This window comes from Bubalus kerabau, chromosome 1 (genome assembly GCF_029407905.1).
Source record: "Bubalus kerabau isolate K-KA32 ecotype Philippines breed swamp buffalo chromosome 1, PCC_UOA_SB_1v2, whole genome shotgun sequence".
NCBI classification, from domain to species: domain Eukaryota; kingdom Metazoa; phylum Chordata; class Mammalia; order Artiodactyla; family Bovidae; genus Bubalus; species Bubalus kerabau.
The window spans coordinates 107,595,783-107,615,353 of NC_073624.1; the positions used below are offsets into that span (position 1 = coordinate 107,595,783).

At 37.0% G+C, this 19,571-nt stretch overlaps 1 protein-coding gene across 5 annotated transcripts in view; it reads right to left on the reverse strand.

Moving 5' to 3' along the window:
* Positions 1–19,571, reverse strand: part of LRRIQ1 (leucine rich repeats and IQ motif containing 1) — a 141,469-nt gene that overhangs the window by 92,934 nt on the left and 28,964 nt on the right. For all 5 annotated transcript variants that reach the window (XM_055586460.1, XM_055586451.1, XM_055586425.1 and 2 more), the window contains 2 exons: positions 16,842–16,994; positions 14,552–14,702 (listed from right to left, as the gene is read on the reverse strand). In XM_055586460.1, the coding sequence (XP_055442435.1) occupies positions 14,552–14,702; positions 16,842–16,994 (304 nt within the window). The remainder of the gene's footprint in view (positions 1–14,551; positions 14,703–16,841; positions 16,995–19,571) is intronic.

Genomic DNA, 19,571 nt, shown 5'->3' on the forward strand with positions numbered 1-19,571 from the left:
TCTTTGAGTGGTCCAGACTGTGGAGCGCACATAAGGAAGTGATTACTGGCTAGCTTGCTCTCTCCTCTTTTGATTCCACCTCATCTCATTCGGGTCACCTATAACTCCCTCCTCCCTCTTCTCTTTTCCATGTAACTCTGTGAACCTCTCTGGGTGTCCCTCACTGTGGAGAAACTTTTCATCTTTAACCTAGATGTTTTATCAACTGTGCTGTATAGAAGGAGAAGTCTTGAGACTACTGTAAAAATAAGACTGAAAACCAGAAGCAGGAGGCTTAAGTCCAAATCCTGAGAACATTAGAGAACTCCTGACTCCAGGGAACATTAATTGATAGGAGCTCATCAAACGCCTCCATACCTACACTGAAACCAAGCACCACCCAAGGGCCAATAAGTTCCAGAGCAAGACATACCACACAAATTCTCCAGCAACACAGGAACACAGCCCTGAGCTTCAATATACAGGCTGCCCAAGTTACTCCAAAACCACTGACATCTCATAACTCATTACTGGACACTTCATTGCACTCCAAAGAGAAGAAATACAGCTCCACCAGAACACCGACACAAGCTTCCCTAACCAAGAAACCTTGACAGCCATGATACAACCCCACCCAAAGCGAGGAAACTCCACAATAAAGAGAACTCCACAAACTGCCAGAATACAGAAAGGCCACCCCAAATGCAGCAATATAAACAAGATGAAGAGACAGAGGAATACCCAGCAGGTAAAGGAACAGGATAAATGCCCACCAAACCAAACCTAAGAGGAAGAAATAGGGAATCTACCTGATAAAGAATTCCAAATAATGATAGTGGAAATGATCCAAAATCTTGAAATAAAAATGGAATCACAGATAAATGGCCTGGAGACAAGGATTGAGAAGATGCAAGAAAGGTTTAACAAGGACCTAGAAGAAATAAAAAAGAGTCATCATATAATGAATAATGCAATATATGAGATCAAAAACACTCTGGAGGCAAGAAAGAGTAGAATAACAGAGGCAGAAGATAGGATTAGTGAAGTAGAAGATAGAATGGTAGAAATAAATGAATCAGAGAGGAAAAAAGAAAAACGAATTAAAAGAAATGAGGACAATCTCAGAGACCTCCAGGACAATATTAAATGCTCCAACATTCGAATCATAGGGGTCCCAGAAGAAGAAGACAAAAAGAAAGACCATGAGAAAATACTTGAGGAGATAATAGTTGAAAACTTCCCTAAAATGGGGAAGGAAATAATCACCCAAGTCTAAGAAACCCAGAGAGTCCCAAACAGGATAAACCCAAGGCAAAACACCCCAAGACACATATTAATCAAATTAACAAAGATCAAACACAAAGAACAAATATTAAAAGCAGCAAGGGAAAAACAACAAATAACACACAAGGGGATTCCCATAAGGATAACAGCTGATCTTTCAATAGAAACTCTTCAAGCCAGGAGGGAATGGCAAGACATACTTAAAGTGATGAAAGAAAATAACCTACAGCCCAGATTACTGTACCCAGCAAGGATCTCATTCAAATATGAAGGAGAAATCAAAAGCTTTACAGACAAGCAAAAGCTGAGAGAATTCAGCACCACAAAACCAGCTCTCTGACAAATGCTAAAGGAGATTCTCTAGACAGGAAACACAAAAAGGGTATATAAACTCGAACCCAAAACAATAAAGTAAATGGCAACGGGATCATACTTATCAATAATTACTTTAAACGTAAATGGGTTGAATGCCCCAACCAAAAGACAAAGACTGGCTGAATGGCTACAAAAACAAGACCCCTATATGACATTACTTTGCCAACAAAGGTTTGTCTAGTCAAGGCTATGGTTTTTCCAGTGGTCATGTATGGATGTGAGAGTTGGACTGTGAAGAAGGCTGAGCGCCTAAAAATTGATGCTTCTGAACTGTGGTGTTGGAGAAGACTCTTGAGAGTCCCTTGGACTGCAAGGAGATCCAACCAGTCCATTCTGAAGGAGATGAGCCCTGGGATTTCTTTGGAAGGAATGATGCTAAAGCTGAAACTCCAGTACTTTGGCCACCTCATGCGAAGAGTTGACTCATTGGAAAAGACTCTGATGCCTGGAGGGACTGGGGGCAGGAGGAGAAGGGGACGACAGAAGATGAGATGGCTGGATGGCATCACTGACTTGATGGACATGAGTCTCAGTGAACTCCGGGAGTTGTTGATGAACAGGGAGGCATGGCGTGCTGCGATTCATGGGGTTGCAAAGAGTCGGACACGACTGAGCGACTGATCTGATCTGATCTGATATATGTTGTCCTCAAGATACCCACCTCAAAACAAGGGACACATACAGACTGATAGTGAAGGGCTGGAAAAAGATTTTCCATACAAATAGAGACCAAAAGAAAGCAGGAGTAGCAATACTCATATCAGATAAAATAGACTTTAAAACAAAGGCTGTGAAAAGAGACAAAGAAGGACACTACATAATAATCAAAGGATCAATCCAAGAAGAAGATATAACAATTATAAATATATATGCCCCCAACATAGGAGCACCGCAATATGTAAGACAAATGCTAACAAGTATGAAAGGGGAAATTAACAATAACACAATAATAGTGGGAGACTTTAATACCCCACTCACACCTATGGATAGATCAACTAAACAGAAAATTAACAAGGAAACACAAACTTTAAATGATACAATAGACCAGTTAGACCTAATTGATATCTATAAGACATTTCACCCCCAACAATGAATTTCACCTTTTTTCTCAAGTGCACACGGAACCTTCTCCAGTATAGATCACATCCTGGGCCATAAATCTAGCCTTGGTAAATTCAAAAAAACTGAAATCATTCCAAGCATCTTTTCTGACCACAATGCAGTAAGATTAGATCTCAATTACAGGAGCTGCTGCTGCTGCTGCTGCTATGTCGCTTCAGTTGTGTCCAACTCTGTGCGACCCCATAGATGGCAGCCCACCAGGCTCCCCCATCCCTGGGATTCTCCAGGCAAGAGTACTGGAGTGGGGTGCCATTGCCTTCTCCACAATTACAGGAGAAAAAATATTCCAACATATGGAGGCTGAACAACATGCTGCTGAATAACCAACAAATCACAGAAGAAATCAAAAAAGAAATCAAAATATGCATAGAAATGAATAAAAATGAAAATACAACAACCCAAAACCTGTTGGACACTGTAAAAGCAGTGCTAAGGGGAAAGTTCATAGCAATACAGGCATACCTTAAGAAACAGGAAAAAAGTCAAATAAATAACCTAACTTTATACCTAAAGCAACTAGAAAAGGAAGAAATGAAGAACCCCAGGGTTAGTAGAAGGAAAGAAATCTTAAAAATTAGGGCAGAAATAAATGCAAAAGAAACAAAAGAGACCATAGCAAAAATCAACAAAGCCAAAAGCTGGTTCTTTGAAAGGATAAATAAAATTGACAAACCATTAGCCAGACTCATCAAGAAACAAAGGGAGAAAAATCAAATCAATAAAATTAGAAATGAAAATGGAGAGATCACAACAGACAACACAGAAATACAAAGGATCATAAGAGATTACTATCAGCAATTATATGCCAATAAAATGGACAACTTGAAAAAAATGGACAAATTCTTAGAAAAGTACAACTTTCCAAAACTGAACCAGGAAGAAATAGAAAATCTTAACAGGCCCATCACAAGCATGGAAATTGAAGCTGTAATCAGAAATCTTCCAGCAAACAAAAGCCCAGGTCCAGACGACTTCACAGCTAAATTCTACAAAAAATTTAGAGAAGAGCTAACACTTATCCTACTCAAACTCTTCAAGAAAATTGCAGAGGAAGGTAAACTTCCAAACTCATTGGAAATTTTTAAGATTTCTTTCCTTCTACTAACCCTGGGGTTCTTCATTTCTTCCTTTTCTAGTTGCTTTAGGTGTAGAGTTAGGTTATTTATTTGACTTTTTTCTTGTTTCTTGAGGTATGCCTGTATTGCTATGAACTTTTCCCTTAGCACTGCTTTTACAGTGTCCCACAGGTTTTGGGTTGTTGTGTTTTCATTTTCATTCGTTTCTATGCATATTTTGATTTCTTTTTTGATTTCTTATGTGATTTGTTGGTTATTCAGCAGCATGTTGTTCACCCTCCATATTTTGGAATATTCAATAGTTTTTCTCCTGTAATTGAGATCTAATCTTACTGCATCACCCTAATACCAAAACCTGATGAAGATGCCACAAAAGAAGAAAACTACAGGCCAAAATCACTGATGAACATAGATGCAAAAATCCTTAACAAAATTCTAGCAATCAGAATCCAACAGCACATTAAAAAGATCATACACCATGACCAAGTGGGCTTTATCCCAGGGATGCAAGGATTCTTCAATATCTTCAAATCAATCAATGTAATACACCACGTTAACAAATTGAAAAATAAAAGCCATATGATTATCTCAATAGATGTAGAGAAAGCCTTTGACAAAATTCAACATCCATTTATGATAAAAACTCTCCAGAAAGCAGGAATGGAAGGAACATACCTCAACATAATAAAAGCTATATATGACAAACCCACAGCAAACATTATCCTCAATGGTGAAAAATTGAAAGCATTTTCCCTCAAGTCAGGAACAAGACAAGGGTGCCCACTTTCACCACTACTATTCAACATAGTTTTGGAAGTTTTGGCCACAGCAATCAGAGCAGAAAAAGAAATAAAAGGAATCCAAATTGGAAAAGAAGAAGTAAAACTCTCACTGTTTGCAGATGACATGATCCTCTACATAGAAAACCCTGAAGACTCTACCAGAAAATTACTAGAGCTAATCAATGAATATAGTAAAGTTTCAGGATATAAATCCACACACAGAAATCCCTTGCATTCCTATACACTAATAATGAGAAAATAGAAAGAGAAATTAAGGTAACAATTCCATTCACCATTGCAACAAAAAGAATAAAATACTTGGGAATATATCTACCTAAAGAAACTAAAGACCTATATATAGAAAACTATAAAACACTGGTGAAAGAAATCAAAGAGGACACTAATAGATGGAGAAATATACCATGTTCATGGATTGGAAGAATCAACATAGTGAAAATGAGTATACTACCCAAAGCAATCTACAGATTCAATGCAATCCCTATCAAGCTACCAAACGGTATTCTTCACAGAGCTAGAACAAATAATTTCACAATTTGTATGGAAATACAAAAAACCTCGAATAGCCAAAGCAATTTTGAGAAAGAAGAATGGAACTGGAGGAATCAACCTGCCTGACTTCAGGCTCTACTACAAAGCCACAGTCATCAAGATAGTATGGTACTGGCACAAAGACAGAAATATAGATCAATGGAACAAAATAGAAAGCCCAGAGATAAATCCATGCACCTATGGACACCTTATTTTGACAAAGGAGGCAAGAATATACAATGGATTAAAGACAATCTCTTTAACAAGTGGTGCTGGGAAAACTGGTCAACCACTTGTAAAAGAATGAAACTAGAACACTTTCTAACACCATACACAAAAATAAACTCAAAATGGATTAAAGATCTAAACATAAGATCAGAAACTATAAAACCCCTAGAGGAGAACATAGGCAAAACACTCTCTGACATAAATCACAGCAGGATCCTCTATGACCCACCACCCAGAATATTGGAAATAAAAGCAAAAATAAACAAATGGGACCTAATTAAAATTAAAAGCTTCTGTACAACAAAGGAAACTATAAACAAGGTAAAAACACAGCCTTCAGAATGGGAGAAAATAATAGCAAATGAAGCAACTGATGAACAACTAATCTCAAAAATATACAAGCAACTCCTGCAGCTCAATTCCAGAAGAATAAACGACCCAATCAAAAAATGGGCCAAAGAACTAAATAGACATGTCTCCAAAGAAGACATACAGATAGCTAACAAACACATGAAATGATGCGCAACATCACTCATTATCAGAGAAATGCAAATCAAAACCACTATGAGGTACCATTTCATGCCAGTCTGAATGGCTGCTATCCAAAAGTCTACAAGCAATAAATGCTGGAAAGGGTGTGGAGAAAAGGGAACCCTCTTACACTGTGGGTGGGAATGCAAACTAGTACAGCCACTATGGAGAACAGTGTGGAGATTCCTTAAAAATCTGGAAATAGAACTGCCTTATGACCCACCAATCCCACTGCTGGGCATACACACCAAGGAAACCAGAATTGAAAGAGACACGTATACCCCAATGTTCATCGCAGCACTGTTTATAATAGCCAGGACATGGAAGCAACCTAGATGTCCATCAACAGATGAATGGATAAGAAAGCAGTGGTACATATACACAATGGAGTATTACTCAGCCATTAAAAAGAATACATTTGAATCCGTTCTAATGAGGTGGATGAAACTGGAACCTATTATACAGAGTGAAGTAAGCCAGAAAGAAAAACACCAATACAGTATACTAATGCATATATATGGAATTTAGAAAGATGGAAACGATAACCCTGTATGTGAGACAGCAAAAGAGACACAGATGTATAGAACAGTCTTTTGGACTCTGTGGGAGAGGGAGAGGGTGGGATGATTTGGGAGAATGGCACTGAAACATGTATAATATCATATGAGAAACAAATCACCAGTCCAGATTTGATGCAGGATACTGGATGCTTGGGGCTGGTGCACTGGGATGACCCAGAGGGATGGTATGGGGAGGGAAGTAGAAGGGGGGTTCAGGATGGGGAACACGTGTACACCCGTGGCGGATTCATGTCGATGTATGGCAAAATCAATACAATATTGTAAAGTAATTTGCCTCCAATTAAAATAAATAAATTTAAATTAAAAAAAAATATATATATAAAAGAAAGGAAATCCTACAGAAACTGAAAGGATAAGTAAGAAATAAAGGTGTCCTGGGGTGGAAGAACCCATTTACTACCAGCAAAGCCTCCCTTGAGAAAGACAGAGATTCATCCTGAGTGGGTTCAGTACCGAAACAAAGCATATGAATTAAATTAATAAATCCAAACAGCCACAGTGTATAAGAGAGAAACATTTAACCTCAGATCAGTAAATAAAATCCCAATCCATGCTGAATACAAATACATACCTAAAACAAAGTGACTCAGAAAGGTTTAAAACTTTTTTTTTTTTTTTTTTTAGATTAGGCAAATACAAACAAAATGAAACCTATCAGATAAGGTAGAATTCAGTCACAAAAGTATTAGAGAGACAAAGAAGGGAACTTATAATTTTCAAGGCTAAAATCCACAATAAATATAACACAGATAAGAGTGTCTGTGTAACTGCATAAAGCAATGTTCATCAAGCAGAAACCAAAGGATGTAAATAGAGAAGTAGGCTCATTAAGAATACGTTTAGGGCTTCCCTGGGGGCTCAGTGACAGAATCCGCCTGACAATGAAGGAGGTATGGGTTCCATGCCTGATCCACCTGGAAGTTCCCACATGTCACAGAGCAACTAAGCCCATGCACCACAACTACTGAGCCTGAGCGCCAGAGCCAAGGAGCTGCAGCTGCAGAAACCCGCACACCAGCACTAAGGAGCAGCCCCTGCTCGTTGCATCTAGAGAAAGCCCACGCACAGCAAGGATGACCCAGCACAGACAAAAATAAATTAATTAAAAAAATTTTTTTAAGATACATTTAAACTAGCTCAACTCCTTCAGTCCAAGGTGAATCAAGTAGACATAGAAAACCAAAAATAAAAGAGCTCTAATGTAGAGCTAAAAGATGAAAATATATATAGTCCAACAACAAAAAACCCTTCAAGTACACATGAAACATTCCTGAAAATTAACCACATATTAGGAAACCACAAGTTTCAAAAAGCAGATATAAGAACAAAAATAATTCTCTGGCTATAAGGCAATAAAACTAGAAAAAAAAATGACAAAAAAAAATGGCCTTTCCATATGGAAATTTAAATTTTTAGGTAAAAGATAAAACACTTCATTGAATTATAGAACAAATGAAAATATCCATATATCAGGAATTGCAGAATAAATACTGCTCTGAGGAAAATTTATAGACTTAAGTACTTATGTCAACAAGAGTAAAAAATGAAAAAGAATAATTGAATTGTATATTTAACTTAAAAATTGAAAAGAAAAACATAATAAACAGAAGACAAACAAAAAAAAAAACCCCACCAAACCCCCAGTATTAACATGAATTAGCAGGAGGGCAAAATGGTACAACCTATAGCCCATATAAAGTGTATCTGGCAGTGTTTCTAGATTAAAGATGTCCTTTGTCCCCAAAAGTATATACATCAGGAAATTAACCTAAAGATATATCTGATAAAGTATGAAATGACATAGGTATCAGGTTAATCATTGTAGCAGTGTGGAAGATTGTAAACCATGCATTGTCCATCAACCAGAGATGAGTGGAATACACTCTGCTCAATGCACACAATTGAATACTATCAAACCATGGAAAAAGAACACTATGAATTAATTGTATATATGTTATTAAATGAAAAAGAGCAAGATAAAGAATAGTATTTAAAATATTCTATATTTTGTGAAAGAAAGGATTATCATATACACATATTTTCTTAAATATATATATGTATGTATATTTATAAACACATATTATATATGTGATACACATGTATTATTATACATATATATCTATATACAAAACCAGATGGGAGAACAGAGTGAAAAGAACAAGCATGAAAGCACAACCTCTTTGAGTTTTTAAATGTAGTTTGACTCTAGAAACATATATCTGCTTTACATCTCAAAAATAAAATTGAATTAAATGGGAAAAGTGAAGCAATTATATTTCAAATTCATAGCATAATCACAAGGATAAAATACTCCAAGTAAGCATACCACTTTGGGTAACAAAGTACAGGGCCAAAAGAAGTGCAAAAAAAATCTCAAAATTAATGTAGTAGTTTTCCTTTAAATTCTTCTGAATGTTTCTAATATTGGCACTGTTGTTTCAAGGCTATTTTATATATATTATAATATATAGCAAATAGTTATGTTAGTGTTGGTATCAACCAAGGACTATAGTGGAACAGAAAAGGAACACAACTATAAAGTTCAAAAAGTAAATTTGAATTGGAGATATCAATATTTTCTGTCTTTACTCAAATTCACAGGACAGGACAATCTGAGCATCAAACAGTATAATAAGAACAGAAACTGAAATATTCTGTACTATAAATTTATATAAGTTCATAAGAATACTAATAAAGAGAGAAAGCAGGGAGAGAGAGAAAACAAGTGCCAAAACAATGCAAAAAAATAAAACAAAAAAAAAATCACTTGGAAACACTGAAAGTAACAAGGACTAATAAGACCTTATTGTATAGTTTGTTAATATAAAGATAGGCATAGCCCTATCATTCATCTACAAATGATTCCAAGGTAACCAAATAGTTATTAAATAAATTATTCCAGCTTTAAAAATGTGGAAGGAAAGCTCAAATTAAAAAACTCACTTTTGTATTCCCTGTTGCATTAATAATTGATTCAGGCCACAATAATCAGTAAGTGAGAGCATTAGATACAAGCTTGTTGGGTGGGGAACCTTATAATGGAGCATTCAGGCTATTACTAGCATGCCCAATATGTAATTGTAGCATCATTAAAAGCAAATAAACACTGTAGGACTTCTGATGTAAGGCATTATGAAGCACAAATGAAAAATTCCTGCCCAAAATGACTAAATTTTAATTAAATCAAGCCTGTTAACTAGCTTTCATTAACAGGAAATGAAACATTTATAAGCATAATGAAACAATTTTAATACACTAAAAGGAAGTAAATGGATAAACCCAAATTAGGGCATATTAGTAATGGTTTAGGGAAATTGCCCAAACTGTATAGGACAATTAATAAAGGTTTGCAAAAAATCAACAGTATGGAGAAAGAAAAGTGGAAGGACTGCAAGAGATTAAAGAGAATTTCAGTCACCCATGTGAATGTTATATGTGGTCATTGGGTTATGAGTCAAACAAACCCTGATAATATTAAGAAAATAAGGAAACTTGCATTATGGATTATTAGTTGAAAGGGGAATCATTATTAATTTTATTAGGTGACACAATGCATTGTAGTTAAGTAAGAAGGGACTGTATTATTCCAAAAAATCTCCTAAGGTATGAAAGGATGACACTTTCTGATTTGGGGATTTGTTTTAAAAAAGAAGAAGAAGAAAAACAAAGAGTAATGATGTACCAAATGTTGAATATGGTACATGGAATCTCTGTGTATTTATTTTGTAAATGTTTGAAATTTTCAACAACAACAAAAAAATAAGAGCAAACAAATAAAATTAGTATTTAGAAGGCCTAAGTAGAACCAGGCCTAAACACAGAAAGGAGGCTTACTTCTACTCCTTCATTTGCTCCAATCCCATTCCCTGATAATTTAGTCCATATCACATTTCCTAACAAATGTAGGTTAGAGAAGGTGGGAAGAATGTATCTTTTAGGGGTACAATATTTTAAGCCATTAGTAGTATACCAAAGTAATGTTTTTATCTAGTTCAGAATTTTTTGAAAATCTTGATTATTGATTAACCGTTATTTAAGGCTAGGTTATATTTAACCATTATATTACTCAATCTGCCAACAAATTTGGAAAACTCAGCAGTGGCAACAAGTCTGGAAAAGGTCAGTTTTCATTCCAATCTCAAAGAAGGGCAACACCAAAGAACGTTCAGACACAACTGCACTCATTTCACATGCTAGCAAGGTAATGTTCAAAATCCTTCAAGCTAGGCTTCAACAGAGTGTGAACCAAGAACTTCCAGATGTACAAGCTGTATTCGATAACCCTGTATGTGAGACAGCAAAAGAGACACAGATGTATAGAACAGTCTTTTGGACTCTGTGGGAGAGGGAGAGAGAGGGATGATTTGGGAGAATGGCATTGAAACATGTATAATATCATATAAGAAACGAATCGCCAGTCCAGATTCTCTGCAGGATACAGGATGCTTGGGGCTGGTGCACTGGGACGACCCAGAGGGATGGTATGGGGAGGGAGGTGGGAGTGGGGTTCAGGATGGGGAACACGTGTACACCCGTGGCGGATTTATGTTGATGTATGGCAAAACCAATACAATATTGTAAAGTAATTAGCCTCCAATTGAAATAAATAAATTTAATAAAAAGAAAAAAAAGAAAAAGCAGAGGAACCAGAGATCAAACTGCCAACATCCACTGGATCATAGAAAAAGCAATATTGTTCCAGAAAAACACCTGCTTCTGCTTGACCACAGTAAAGCCTTTGACTGTGTGGATCACAACAAACTGTGGAAAATTCTTAGAGACAGGAATACCAGACCACCTTACCTTCCTGTGAAACCTGTACACAAGTCAAGAATCAATAGTTAGAACTGGATATGGAAAAATGGACTGACTCCAAATTGGGAAAGGAGTACATCAAGGTGATGTATTTGCACCCTGCTTATTTAACTTATATGCAGAGTGAAAGTGAAAATTGCTCAGTCGAGTCTGACTCTTTGTGACCCAATGGACTATATACACTCCATGAAATTCTCCAGGCCAGAATACTGGAGTGGGTAGCCTTTCCCTTCTCCAGGGGATCTTCCCAACCCAGGTATTGAACCCAGGTATCCCTCACTGCAGGTGGATTCTAAGCTAAGCCACAAGGGAAACCCAACAAAACTGGAGTAGGTAGCCTTTCCCTTCGCCAGGGGATCTTTCCAACCTAGGTGTCAAACCCATGTCTCCCTCACTGCAGGCAGATTCTGAGCTAAACCACAAGGGAAGCCCAACAAAACTGGAGTAGGTAGCCTATCCCTTCTCCAGCGGATCTTCCGAACCCAGGTATCGAACTGGGGTCTTCTGCATCGCACGCAGATTCTTTACCAACTGAACTATCAGAGAAGCCTATATGCAGAGTACATCATATGAAATGCCAGGCTGAGTGAAGCACAAGCTGTAATCAACATTGCTGGGGAAAATATCAATAATCTCAGATATGCAGATGACACTATCCTTATGGCAGAAAATGAAGAGGAACTAAAGAATCTCTTGATGACGGTGAAACGGGAGAGTGAAAAAGCTGACTTGAAACTTAACATTTAAAAAACTAAGATAATGCCATCCGGTCCCATTACTTCATGGCAAGTAGATGGGGAAACAATGGAAACAGTACCAGACATTATTTTCTTGGGCTCCAAAATCACTGTAGATAGTGACTGCAGTCATGAAATTAAACAACACTGGCTCCTTGGAAGAAAAGCTATGACAAATCTAGATAGTGTATTACAAAGCAGAGACATTACTCTGCCAACAAAAGATTCATATGGCCAAAGCTATGTGTTTTTTCAGTAGTCATGTACATATATGAGAATTGGACCAAAAAGAAGGCTGAATGCCAAAGAATTGATGCTTTCCAACTGAGGCACTGGAGAAGACTCTTGAGAGTCCCTTGGACTGCAAGGAGATCAAACCAGTCAATCCTAAAGGAAATCAACCCTGAATATTCACTGGAAGGACTGAAGCTGAAGCTGAAGCTCCAATACTCTGGTCACTGATGTGAAGAGCCAACTCATTGGAAAATACCCTAATGCTGGGAAAGACTGAGGGCAGGAAGAGAAGGGGGCAACAGAGGACAAGATGGTTGGATGGCATCACGGACTCAATGGACATGAGTTTGAGCAAAACTGCGGGAGATAGTGAAGGACAGGGAAGCCCAGCAGACTGTAGTCCATGGTGTCGCAAAGAGTCAGACACGACTGAGTCACTGAACAACAAGCCCTTATCAAGCCCCTTGAGAATCTCAAAGCTACAACAATAGAAAATAAAAATAAAACACAATAACAATAAAAACCCAGAGAATTTTAAGCCAAACATGAGTGAAAAACATGAGAGTTTTATTTTAGACTTACCCCACTGAAAATGTATAGAAGTGAGTAGAAGCTGAATTTCAGGTGGCAGAAAAGGGAGGTTGAGTAGTAAGACATGAGAAGTGAGAGCAAGAACAGAACAGTCTTTCACAAGACTTGACCACAAGGGGAAAGAGAGATGAGGCAGTGGCAGAAATGAATGGCAACAGGAAAAATCTGACATGAGGAAGGTGATAAATGATGGAGGAATATACAAGAGGAGAATGACAGAGACACTTATGGAAAACAGGAGGGCTGATCTTAATAAGAAAAAGCATGTCCAGATAGCCAGCAAGAACCTACTGGATAGCACATGGAACTCTGCTCAGTGTTGTGCGGTGTTCTGGATGGGAGGGGAGTTTGGGGGGAGAATGGATACACGTGTATGTGTATGGCTGGGTCCCTTCTCTGTTCACCTGAAACTGCCACAACATTGTTAATTGGCAAAATACCCCAATACAAAATTTAAAAAAATTTTTTTCTTAATTTTAAACTTTATAAAAAAATCCCACATAGATCCCAAAAGAAGAAAAACACCTAAAAATAAGACATTTTCATCACTGAATTTTATGGATTATAAACAATAAGGGTGGAAACAGCTATTGATACAGAGGTATATAGATACTGGAAAAATGCATAGCTTTGACTATACAGACCTTTGTTGGCAAAGTAATGTCTCATAATGCCAGATGGAGGGAGAAAGACAATGAGGGAGATTCAAACAGATAAGTTCTTTCTTTTTATGTGGTATTAGTAGCCTTATCTAAAGAAGGAAGGGCTTCTAGGTGGCTCAATGGTAAATAATCTGCCTGCTATTGCAGGAGACACGAGTTCATGCAGGAGACATGCTTGGGAAGATCCCCTGAAGAAGGAAAAGGCAACCCACTCCAGTATTCTTGCCTGAGAAATCCAATGGACAGAGGAGCCTGGCAGGCTGCAGTCCAATGAGTTGCAAAGGGTCAGACATGATTTAGCAACTCAGCATGCATGCACAAAGAAGGAAAGGTTAGTACAAGTGATGTGTGTAGGTAAAGAGAGAAATGTCCTATCAAGAAACAGTAACGACAGCTCCTGAGAAGTATAGTAAGCATGTATGTGCTAAGTTATTTCACTGGTGCCCAACTCTGTGTGACCCTATGGACTGCAGCCTACCAGGCTCTTCCGTCCATAGAATCCCCCAGGCAAGAATACTGGAGTGGGTTGTAGTACCCTCCTCCAGGGGATCTTCCTGACCCAGGGATTGAACTTGCGTCTCTTGCATCTCCCCCTTTGGCAGGCAGATTCTTTACCACTAGCTCCACCTGGGAAGCCCATAGTAAGCATAGGGTCTATAAAAATATGATGGCAACAAACAAGGGTATATTATATATATAATAATATATATCAATATATTCCCCAATAGAGTTCAGATCACTGTTAGTTATAAGAAAAGGAACAGGGAGGTAAATATACTAATTTAAGGAGCTACTAATGACCACCCATTTGCCAGTGGTGGGAGCATATTCCTTTTATATATATTAAAAATAGTTTTGTTTCCTTCTGGGTAAAAGATTAAATAAGTATGGCTTGGTTAAAATTAGCAAATTAGAGATTGTGTCCTATTCTTAAAGAAGAATAAATGAAACAATATATAATCATGAAAAATAAATGTTGATATATTCAAATCCCATTGTTCTCACCAATTCGAGTGATTTTATTATGTGAAAGTTCAAGACTTTGGATATTAGTGCAGCCATCCAAACCATGAAGAGAAGTCAATTGATTTTTATTAAGAAGAACGATGCAGAGATTTTCCAAATTTTCACAGTTGATAGTCTCAATATGGTTTTCCTAAAACAATGAACAAATGTAATTAGTTTTATTTCAATGGCTTACTAATGAAACATTTAAAGCTTGCAGAAAAGAAAAAAAGATAATATACTTGAATTTAAATGATTATCTGAGTCCCTAACTTTTTTTTTTGAGTCCCTAACTTTTAAGATAACTATGTAGAATGTTATACTATCTGAATGAAAATATTAGGCAATCAAATAATTAACTGATTTAAAATTATTAATAATCTTTAAAAATAGAGAAAATATAGAGGATCAGTAACAAAACATTTCAAACTATCTGAACAAGAGTGAACAATTTGGTCACAGTTGCTAACAAACTTACTTTAAAGAAATCAAACACTGAAAAATTTCCCTTCAGTGCAGTGTCCTGGATGGGAGACATTTTCCTTCCTCAGTTCCCTTTGCAATGTCAATACCATGAATTTGGTATATATCTTATATGAAAATTTATATTTTTACTAAATACAGATATTTCTTCAATACAGAATATTGGTCTCAAGGTCAAGATTGTATGTCAGGGATGCAACAGCATTTCTATTTTAAGACTTCAGAAAGATAAAGTGAAAGTCGCTCAGTCGTGTCTGACTCTTCATGACCCCATGGACTATACAATTCATGGAATTCTCCAGGCCAGAATACTGGAGTGGGTAGCCTTTCCCTTCTCCAGGGGATCTTCCCAACCCAGGAATTGAACCCAGGTCTCCCGCATTGCAAGTGGATTCTTTACCAGCTCAGCCACAAGGGAAGCTCTCAGAAAGATAAATGGGCTTTTAAGACTCTTAATGGTATAGTCCCACAACACTCTCTCAAAAATATCTATGAATACAATCTTTGTTAACTGGAGTAAACTTAATAAGCATAGGAAACACAAAGTTTAAAAAGAAAATCATATTGGTGGAAGCACTGTCAGTCTGAACTGAAAAGAATCAAAAATAAAATGTAACTCTAGCATCCTGCCCCCAATCTTCAATGAGAAAGAAACAGATTGAAAAAAATTCTCAGCTGCAATGCAAAAGAAGGTATGCCTTGAGAATGGAGTTAAAAGACTATTGGGCAGAACCAAGAGTCATAGAGAACTATCCCCATGGAGCAGAACCAAGTCCTTACTAAGAACTAATGCTACGTTCTTAGCTATGGACCAAGGACTGCCATGAGCTTCTTGTTCTCTCCCATACTGAAGGATAAGGACTCTTGTAATTAACTAAGTCCTGGCTGTCTCACCACCATACACTGATATGGGGGAGTGAGAGAAGACTACTTTCCCTTAACTTTACAGATCTCTGAGTTGAAAGAACTCTTTCTGAGCAGATCATCTCCACTTGGATCTGATTTAGATGAGAAGATTCTGTGCTTCAATTCCAAGTCTGTGTCATAAGACTCAGGGGTCTTTGGGACAGGAGTCCTTTTACATGTGGGAAAGATATGATTCATTAGGAACAAGGAAGCAGATTGCAATAGATTATTATTTTGTAAGCAGTTTCCTATAAGCTTCACAACCCAATATTCACACATACAGTCCCCTGCCACCTGAACTAAAAGTTTAGTGAATAGAACATAAGCTAGTATGATGCAGGCAGATGCTTGCTAAGCCCTAATATTGAAGATTGTCTTTTTGGAAAGCTCACCCTGTAAAGATGCCCAAGGTGGTGGGAGGGGACAGAGAGAGACATACAAAGGGAGGGAAATTTCAACCTTCCAAGGCACCAGACATATAAAAGAATGTATTTGGACATCCCAGCCCCAACTGCAAAGTACATCAGACATCCAGGCAACACAGTATGAAACAGATGGAATGCCCAGAATAAGTCTGGCCTCAATTCATGGCCCACAGAAGTAGAATAAAATAAAATGGCTGCTTTTTTTTTTTAATTTACTAAAAATGCAGTCATTTGTTATGTAACAAAAAGTAACAAAACAATAACTCTGTCACCTACGAATGAAGATAATTTCCCAGGTCATACCACCTAAGCATCTTTCCTGTATGGCTCTCACAAATGTTGGCCCTTGATCTCTCTAGACCCTGAGTTACAGGCTATTTTATTAAATGTTTCTTCAAAATTGTCACTTCTTAAATGTACACCTGAATCTGTTTTACATTTTATTATAAAATAAATAATGATAACATATGACACACCTGTGCATCAATGTACTTCAATTTTTTGCAGTTACTTAGACTGTGCAAGGAAGTTAATCCACAGCGTCGAAGAGACAGAAACTGAAGATTTGGACACTCTGCCAGTGTAGACAGACTACAGCCTGGCAAATCTTGAAATGTTATTGTTGCAACCTAGAGAATTCAAAAAAAATCAGAGCGTATCATTATCTAAATATAATGAAGACAAACTATATTAACCTTGAAAAATTGTTTGAAATTTTTCATCTAAAAAAATGTAATGCTATATATTGAAACCCACTTTTATTAACAACTCAATTTCATTTAAGCTATCTGGCCATTTTGTCACATTTCTTCCCCTCATAGAAAGGCAAAATAATATAATCATTCATGACCAACTCAAGATCAAAGGTAATAAACATAGAGGCAATAATAATATAATCATTCATTAGTCTACTCCTTGACTTTTCATCAAATTCATTTTCCTGTTCTTCATTTCTCTTGGCATTATTTTCAGGATTGCACTATATAAACATTTAAGATCTTTGTTTGACCATATCTTTGGGATACCTGGATAGTATCAGAAGCCATAACAGATCAGGAAAAGATTTTAAAACCAACCTGCCATGCTTCAACTAGAATAGCTCAGCTCTCTTCTAAAAATGAAGCAACTTTAACTGAGAAGAGATATTATAGAACTTGTAATAAGTAGAAACATGCAAAAGTAACTGAACCATGCAATAAAAACAACATTCTATTACGCTTCTGTATTATAAAAGTAAGAATAATCCTTTACTATTGAATAATGCAATATACCCAGATCATATAGAATCTGCAGTATAACAAATCATGAATACTTATTATCATACATTTATAACATTTCATATTATTGAGATATTACTGTGCACTCACAACTTCATAAAGCTCTTTTCCTAAGGAATTTTTCTCTTTTTAAGTCTTTTCAACTAAAGAAAATTCAACATCAAAGAATGTATTGAATTTTATGGTAGGTATATTAAGGACTATACTTATAGTTCTATAAGAACATATCAGATATAAATATTTTGAGATTACTGAAAAGCACTCCATGTATTAAACTCAGGATCTCTCACCTAAGTAAACTTGGCACAGTATGCACTGAAATAAGTATATAAACTAAATTGCTTTATAGTAAGAATACTTTCATATTGCCACATTGGAAGTCGTAAGGCCAGATTTCCTATGTACTGAACAACAATTTAAAAGTTATTAGCGTTATAGTGTATACTGGAGAAGGCAATGGCACCCCACTCCAGTACTCTTGCCTGGAAAATCCCATGGATGGAGGAGCCTGGTACACTGCAGTCCATGGGATCGCTAGGAGTCGGACACGACTGAGAGACTTCATTTTCACTTTTCACTTTCATGCATTGGAGAAGGAAATGGCAACCCACTCCAGTGTTCTTGCCTGGAGAATCCCAGGGACGGGGGAGCCTGGTGGGCTGCCATCTCTGGGGTTGCACAGAGTCGGACACAACTGAAGCGAGTTAGCAGCAGCAGTGTATACTAGCATATATACTAGGGTATAACACATGCAAAAGAAATTTTAAGTGTTTTATTGAAATTGAAAGCATTATTACTTCAAAAAAAGCTGGGGAAAGCATAAAATTCTTAAGTGTGCAACTCCTTTTCATGTGGAAATTTCCTGTGCAATAAAGTTTTACATTTACATATTTGTGTAAGTGAATGGGAAGATCATACATTCATGGAAACAGAAAGAAGGGATTAGTCTACCCCTTGCTTTAAGTAGCAAAAGCAATATCTGGTATTTGTTAAACATTTGGTGAATGAATTTTCTAGTTTCTAAATGACTTTAGGAATTTCTCAATTACCAATAATCTAAAACAACTTTTGAAACAAATTTCTTTTTTATAACTTTTCAGAAAGAAACATATTTACCTACCTGTGTCAGGATAACTGCTGTGTAATGTCCCTATAATTTGTCCAAAAGAGATACTATAAATTCTATAATTACAAAACTGATTTTACATTAAAAAAACTAAACACACTAGAATTGAACACTTAAAAACTGAAAACCCTACAGCTGCAGTTTTATAGCAACAAATGCTACTCTACCATTTATATTCTCCTGCCCAATTTAATAATATACTGCCTTGTCGTTGGTGTTGCTCAGTTGCTCGGTTGTGTCCAACTCTTTGCAAGCCCATGGACTGCAGCACACCAGGCTGCCCTGTCCTTCAGTATCTCCCAGAGTTTGCTCAAACTCATCTCCATTGAGTCAGTGATGCCATCCAACCATCTCATCCTCTGTTGTCCCTTCTTCCTCCTACCCTCAATCCTTCCCAGCATCAAGGTCTTTTCCAATGAATCAGCTCTTCACATCAGGTGGCCAAAGTATTGGAGTTTCAGCTTCAGCATTGGTCCTTCCAGTGATCGGGACTGATTTCCTTTAGGATGGAGTGGTTTGATGTCCTTGCAGTTCAAGAGTCTTCTCCAACACCACAGCTCAAAAGCATCAATTCTTCAGTGCTCAGCTTTCTTTACAGTCCAACTCTCACATCCATACACGACTACTGGAAAAACCATAGCTTTGACTAGATGGACCTTTGTTAGCAGAGTGATGAGTCTGCTTTTTAATACGCTGTCTAGATTTGTCATAGCTTTTCTTCCAAGGAGCAAGAGTCTTTTAATTTCATAGCTGCAGTCACCATCAGCAGTGATTTTGGAGCCCAAGAAAATAAAGTCTCACTG